Source organism: Haliotis rufescens, unplaced genomic scaffold (assembly GCF_023055435.1).
Source record: "Haliotis rufescens isolate VD_foot unplaced genomic scaffold, xgHalRufe1.0.p SCAF_23, whole genome shotgun sequence".
NCBI classification, from domain to species: domain Eukaryota; kingdom Metazoa; phylum Mollusca; class Gastropoda; order Lepetellida; family Haliotidae; genus Haliotis; species Haliotis rufescens.
The window spans coordinates 12,269,035-12,277,081 of record NW_025963924.1 but is presented as its reverse complement, the minus strand read 5'-3'; the positions used below and the strand labels follow the sequence as shown (position 1 = coordinate 12,277,081).

Below are 8,047 nucleotides of genomic sequence, written 5' to 3'. Positions count from 1 at the left end.
CACATCGTGTGAGAAATGCCCAACAATTTGCATGGTGAACCAGAGGGCACGGACGGGTTTGTGCTGACTAACCAAGGTTGGTTGGTTGGTTTGTTGTTTAACGCCGCACTCAGCAATATTCCAGCTATATGACGGCGGTCTGTAAATAATCGAGTCTGGACCAGACAATCCAGTGATTGATATGAGCATCGATCCACGCAATTGGGATCGATGACATGCATCAACCAAGTCAGCGAGTCTGACCACCCGATCCAGTTAGTCGCCTTTTACGACAAGCATAGTCCCCTTTTACGGCAAGCGTGGGTTGCTGAAGAATTATTCTAACCCGGAATCTTCACGGGTCTAACCAAGGACAATAATGGTGGCAAATCCTGGTTTCGAACCCAAGACTAGAGAATCCTGACTCGACTAATGTTCGATAAAAATAAGTTTTGTTTCATTCCTTCCTTGTCGATGACAGAATGAATTTCCATGGATCATCTGAGCTAGTGCGTGTGTGTGGGCGTGGAGGGTAGGTACATACGTTATCGTTAAAATACTACTCTGAATTGGTCGGTCGTCGGGTTTTTCCCTCGCTCGAGGTTGTTCCAAGCCTCGATGTCGTGTTTGTACTCCGTGATGACCCGTCCAAATGCAAGAAATTACCAGCAAAAATATATTTTTAAAAACATCGAGACACCTTATAGTTAAACAATACAGTGTACCGCGGTATAAAACGACGGGAGAAAGACCATGTGCATCATGTAGACAACTGAAGTCATCACATGTAAGATTGAACACTCTTTCATCACCTGCCCTGGTGGCTCTGTGGGAAAACGGTGGGTTACAATACATATGTGAGGTTGTAGGATCGATTCACGTCATAGAAATTTCATGTAAAAAATCGTGACTTTTAACCAGTATAAATCAACATTAAAGATGCATATAGAAAGGTTGCTTATAAATCTTTGATGATGTCACTACTGTCGTGAGACGTTCTTCAAAATGTTGATAATCATCAGACAAATTCCGGGATTTGTTTTTGAGACTGGTATTCATAGAACAACACTTGTTATAACTGTAATTTCATAACACGATAAATGTGTACCGACAGACGAATACACCTTTGAATTTATACTATACACTCAGGGTGTCAAATGAAGATATATATTTGTATAAACTTTTTCCCATATTCTGTCATTAAAACCGCACCCGTGGTCTAGTGGTATAGCGTCCACCCAGAGAGCTGAAGGTCCAAGGTTCGATTCACGGCCGCGTTATACCAAAGACGTTAAAAGATGGTACTTGTTGTTACCGTGCCTGGCACCCGGCATTAAGGGATAAAACAAGGACTGGTTGGCTAGGAGTCGGTATGGTGTGTCTGAGTTGGGTATCTATGTTAAACTGCGGCATGGTATCTCAGTGGGCTAGCACTATAAAATCAGCATCAGTCCGAACAAACACACACACACACACACACACACACACATACACAGAGGGGGGCGACCGGGTAGCCTAGTGGTTAAAACGTTCGCTCGTCACGCCGAAGACCCGGGTTCGAATCCCGACATGGGTACAATGTGTGAAGCCAATTTCTGGTGCCCCCCGCCGTGTTATTGTTGGAATATTGCTAAAAGCGGCGCAAAACCAAACTCACTGACTCACACGTCACTTTGTAAGAGCAATAATCTTGGACGCGACGTTTAACCCCATTTCACCTCACCACCTGTCATTATAAGCCGAAGATCGCCTCCGTGGCCCAGTGCATAATGTGTCTGCCTGGAAAGAGAAGGTCGGTGGTTCGAACCCAGGCCGCGTCGGGTATTGGTCCGTCGGAATCGTTGTCACCGTTTTAAGATGCAAAAATCTGTATATGGGTGGTCAAATGATTGGTCAGTATATATATATATATATAATGTATATATATGTAATGTATATATAATGTCGTTTAAGCTATAGAACAAATATTGTGTTTAACCTTGTTTTAATTTTCTGTGGTGATCACGTAAGTTTACTTTCAACGTAATGAAAAAAATAGTGATTTTCGGAGTATATTTTTGCCACCAGTCGACAAGGTAATTACGGTTTTTGAAAAAAGAGGAGGAAAGTTTATAATAAGGTACTCGTTTCCCATCAGAACATTCACAATAAATGAGGGTGTCACCTCTAAATAGACCCTTGTCGTAGCAGGCGACTAACGGGATCGGATAGTCAGGCTCGCTGACTTGGTTGATGCATATCTTCGTATCCCATTTGCGTAGATCGATGCTCATGATGTCAATCATTGGATTGTCTGGTGTGGCGTTACACAACAAATAAAAAAGGGTTCATGCTGATCTATGCAACTATGTTTGTCGTAGGAGGTGACTAACGGGATCGGATAATCAGGCTCGCTGACTTGGTTTATGCATGTCATTGTGTCCCAATTGTGTAGATCGATGCTCATGATATCATGATGGCAGCCTCATCTATGACAAGTATTCAACAGTAAAGATGTTTGAGCGGCGTTTATAGAACTTCTATGGAACAACCTCTTTATTATATTTTTTGGGAACGTTTCGATGTCGATTTGTTACTGATATAAAGCAAGTAAAAATGATAATGTGCAATAGAATAATTTTACATGTCATTTTGGCATACACTTTTCACCACCTAGAGGATATCGATAGGATCTATTTAGTCAGAAAGAAAGAAAAACATTCCACGGTACACACGCTTTTCATATGTTTGAATTTGTTTGACGAGAGACCCGTGAAGATTCCGGGGTAGAATAGGTCTTCAGCAACCCATGCTTGCCGTAAAAGGGGACTATGCTTGTCGTAAAAGGCGACTAACGGGATCGGGTGGTCAGGCTCGCTGACTTGGTTGATGCATGTCATCGATCCCAATTACGTGGATCGATGCTCATGATATCAATCACTGGATTGTCTGGTCCAGACTCGATTATTTACAGACCGCCATCATATAGCTGGAATATTGCTGAGTGCGGCGTTAAACAACAAACCTACCTGTTTGACGAGGAGTTTGTAGACCAAATCTTCGTTTTTTAGTAAACCTTTTCTTCTTGGCGTATTAAACAAGCGGTTATAGAGCATTCACGAGAGGTAGTTTGTCGCTCATGAAAATATATAGTGTCCGTCTCAAGAAGCCACAACCACATCAAGTACCATAAACATGGCGATAAATTGGTAGATGAGGCTATAAAATCTTTGAATGACCTGAGTGCTGTCAGGTATATATTATTCAGGAGATCTCAAAGCTTTCATGTATGTTGTTGTGGAGTGACCGTTGTCCAGAAATTACATTGGAACAACCACACTCCACGATGATATCACGGCAGAACAATAAATCTTCACGTTTGCTCGACTCATTGTATGATGGAGAGATTAAGTATAATAGCAAATGATTAACTGGACAAGGTAAGTATGTATATAAGGTAATTTTACCTAACAGAAAAGTAATTTAGTACACACACGAGTAATGATAAAAGACCAGGGGAAATTATAGCACGGGCGGTTTAGAAATAATTCGGAACGTTAGAAAATTATATCAGTCGTCTTAGGCGCCGCGATTCGCTGTGCGGAGTTGTGTCCCTTGGGCACGCCAGTAACCTATGATTGTGGGTTCGAATCCCGGTTCCCCCCGATTATGTTTCTAGGTTTGTCAGCACCATACCCGTGCTCGTGGGTTTGATCGAAGTGGTAAACGTCTGAGACCTGCATCACTTCGGGCTTTCCTCCCACATTTAAAAGCTGACATGCCGTGATATAACCGAAATACTGTTAAAAGCGGCGCAAAACCTAACTCACTCACTCATTCTATATATGGTGTATAATCATGAGTGTTAAAACATTACCAACTTCACTACTGTTGATTTGGAATTGCATTGTCAACTTCATTCATTGTCAGAAGCATTTATTTTAAACCTTTTCGATGTTAGGGAAAGTTATCTTTTTAAATGATGTAAAGGAAAAAAATATTTGTGCATTGTTTGATATAGAATAACAACAGCAGGAACATGAATGGGGATATGGTCGATAGTATAGAAATTATGAATTATGATAAAGTCAAAGACAAATATATCATTATTATATGATGATTAATTATATGAATGAAGTATGATTAAAGAACAGAATTAAAACCACGTGTTTGTATTTTTGGAAAACAACTTTCATTGACATTCAAAGGAAATGACAAGATGTTTTAATTAAACGCTCCGGGGCCCGAGGTCATGGACGGCTCAGACGTCAACATCAGTTAATTACGCGGCAGTTTGAAAACTCCTCACAGGATATTAGAACTCTGGTGCTAATCCCACGGCTCCACACAGGGACATGCGGAACCGTCCAATTCTCCCAGACAAACCCCAGATCAGGATCAAACGAGGAAGTGTTGATTTTGCCTGATGTGTACAAACAGGAAACGTTATTTTTTAGTAACGTCAATGTCAGTGGCATAAAGATATTTGTTTGTGACAAACTGATTGTAACTGCCGCGTTCACAGTTGGATAAAGTATTACATCATTATCATAACCTCCATTTGTATTGAACACAGGTATGAGTAAGCGCGCGATAGACATTCGGCCCCTCTATTTTGGAATGTGTGCAAGGTTTACATCTTACCACTTTGAATAATCAGTTATGAATAGTTATTTATCTTAGCAACCGTCATTGTGTTTGGTGTATGCGCATAGCAATCGATAGAAGCGTTCTTAAAATCCTAATCATCACTCCATCTGGACGCGTCATGACCCATAAGGATTTCGACGCAAGTTAATTCGCGTTTTCAACACAGAGCATGTGTTTATTACCTTTATAACCTTCCATACTTCGTCGATGACTGTTGAATGGAGAGTTCCTAATTTGTTAGGTAAAGTGACAATTCAAAGATATATTCACATATCATGCATCCGGTGTTTGTGTAACAATAAGGATTATCCACGTCAGTATCACAAACATCACACACGTTATCAACATCACAAACATCATCAACGTTATCAACACCACAAACACCATCCACGTTAACATCAACATCACAAACATCACCCACGTTTACATCAACATCACAAACATCATCCACGGTATCATCAACATCACAAATATCATCCACATTATCATCAACACCACAAACACCATCCACGTTATCAACACCACAAACACCATCCACGTTATCATCAACATCACAAACACCATCCACAATATTAACACCACAAACACCATCCACGTTATCATCAACATCACAAACACCATCCACGTTATCAACATCACAAACACCATCCACGTTATCAACAACACCACAAACACCATCCACGTTATCATCAACACCACAAACACCATCCACGTTATCAACAACACCACAAACACCATCCACGTTATCAACACCACAAACACCATCCACGTTATCAACACCACAAACACCATCCACGTTATCAACACCACAAACACCATCCACGTTTTCAACACCACAAACACCATCCACAATATCAACACCACAAACACCATCCACGTTATCAACACCACAAACACCATCCACGTTATCAACACCACAAACACCATCCACGTTATCAACACCACAAACATCATCCACGTTATCAACACCACAAACACCATCCACGTTATCAACACCACAAACACCATCCACGTTATCAACACCACAAACACCATCCACGTTATCAACACCACAAACACCATCCACAATATCAACACCACAAACACCATCCACGTTATCATCAACATCACAAACACCATCCACAATATTAACACCACAAACACCATCCACGTTATCATCAACATCACAAACACCATCCACGTTATCATCAACATCACAAACACCATCCACGTTATCAACACAACAAACACCATCCTCGTTATCAACACAAAAAACACCATCCATGTTATCAACACCACAAACACCATCCACGTTATCATCAACATCCCAAACACCATCCACGTTATCATCAACACCACAAACACCATCCACGTTATCATCAACATCACAAACATCATCCACAATATCAACACCACAAACACCATCCACGTTATCAACATCACAAACACCACCCACGTTATCATCAACATCACAAACACCATCCACGTTATCATCAACACCACAAACACCATCCACGTTATCATCAACATCACAAACATCATCCACAATATCAACACCACAAACACCATCCACAATATCAACACCACAAACATCATCCACAATATCAACACCACAAACACCATCCACGTTATCATCAACACCACAAACACCATCCACGTTATCAACACCACAAACACCATCCACGTTATCAACACCACAAACACCATCCACGTTATCATCAACATCACAAACATCATCCACAATATCAACACCACAAACACCATCCACAATATCAACACCACAAACATCATCCACAATATCAACACCACAAACACCATCCACGTTATCATCAACATCACAAACACCATCCACGTTATCATCAACACCACAAACACCATCCACGTTATCATCAACATCACAAACATCATCCACAATATCAACACCACAAACACCATCCACAATATCAACACCACAAACATCATCCACAATATCAACACCACAAACACCATCCACGTTATCATCAACACCACAAACACCATCCACGTTATCAACACCACAAACACCATCCACAATATCAACACCACAAACATCATCCAGATTAAGATCAACATCACAATCACCATCCACGTATCATCAAGATCCTCAAGAGAAAACTGCAGCTAAATATCAGTACTTTCTTTACGCGTATTTTGGAGCATACACATTTAAACGTTATTTAACGTTAAGCGTATCGCTTCAGTGAATTAAAAATACATCGTTCTATCAGTTTGACGTACACATACCATTCGCGAGAAGATTCGTTTGTTCAGAATTAAACCACTATGCATGAAGGATGATCCTTTTACGGACAACAACGGCCGATTTCGAGCTTTCCTTTACAAGACACAGCCAAGCATGAGCCCGACTGGTGACGCATTCAGCAACCATGTGCGTTTACAGAGAAAGAAATGCATATAAGTCAAACCTATGATTTGTGAAGAGAAACTATTCACATTTATTTGTGGCACTGAACCCAGCATGCCTTAACCCTAACGCTAGAGGTCATTGAAACATAGCTGCATATTTATCGACACTCAAGATGATTCTCAAGAATGTTTAATTGCTTGTTTAATTGCTCGTGCATTGCAGTTAAAATACCTTTAAGTCGGAATAATGCAACGTCACCCATAGCTCCGGGTTCGAATTGGTCTTCGGTAACCTATGCTTGTCGGAAAAGGCGACTGACGGGATCGGGTGGTCAGGCTCGGCGATTGCTTGATGATTATCATCGTATCCCAATTGCGTAGGCCGATGCTCATGATGTCAATCACTGGACTGCCTGGTCCAGACTCGATTATCGTCGTGTAAGGCTTCACATATCGCTGTGCAGAGTTGCGTCCCTTGGTCCCGCGAGAAACCAACGGTTGTTGGTTCGAATCCCGGTTCGCCCCGATTCTGTTCCAAGGTTTCCCAGTACCATACCCGTGCTCGTGAATTCACCACAGTGGTAAAGGTCAGACACTTTGGGCTGTCGTCCCGCATCAAGCTGACATGCGTGATATAACTGGAATACTGTTCAAAGCGGCGTTAAACCCAACTGACTCAGAATCAGACTTTATACACCGATGTATACTTCGTGACACAGAGAAGTCACGTATCGGAGGAGTAGATCTGATTGTAATGATATTGGCAACTACCGTGTGGCTCTTCGGGGGAGGGGAGTTCCCGGGTTCCAGAAAGAGGCGATGTGTGTGATGTTACTGGTTGTGTGAAGAGGCAGAGGTGAGGTGAGGTGAAATGGGGTTTAACGTCGCGTCCAAGATTATTGCACTTATATAGCGACGTGCATGTACGTGTGTGTGTTTGTGTGGCTGCTTGTACTAGCCCGGACTGATGCCGATTTATAGTGCTAGCTCACTGAGATACCATGCCGCAGTTTAACATGAATCCCCTACTCAGACACAGTATACTGACTCCGAGCCGACCAGTCCTTGTTTTAGC

At 41.7% G+C, this 8,047-nt stretch overlaps 1 protein-coding gene across 1 annotated transcript; it reads left to right on the top strand.

Moving 5' to 3' along the window:
* Nucleotides 1–15: 15 nt before the first annotated feature.
* On the top strand, nucleotides 16–5,717 carry LOC125383456 (cell wall protein DAN4-like; the record flags this gene model as incomplete). Its single annotated transcript, XM_048401592.1, has 2 exons — nucleotides 16–76; nucleotides 4,927–5,717. Coding segments are annotated over exons 1-2 (852 nt in total), but the record flags the coding sequence as incomplete, so codon positions are not given.
* Nucleotides 5,718–8,047: the final 2,330 nt, after the last annotated feature.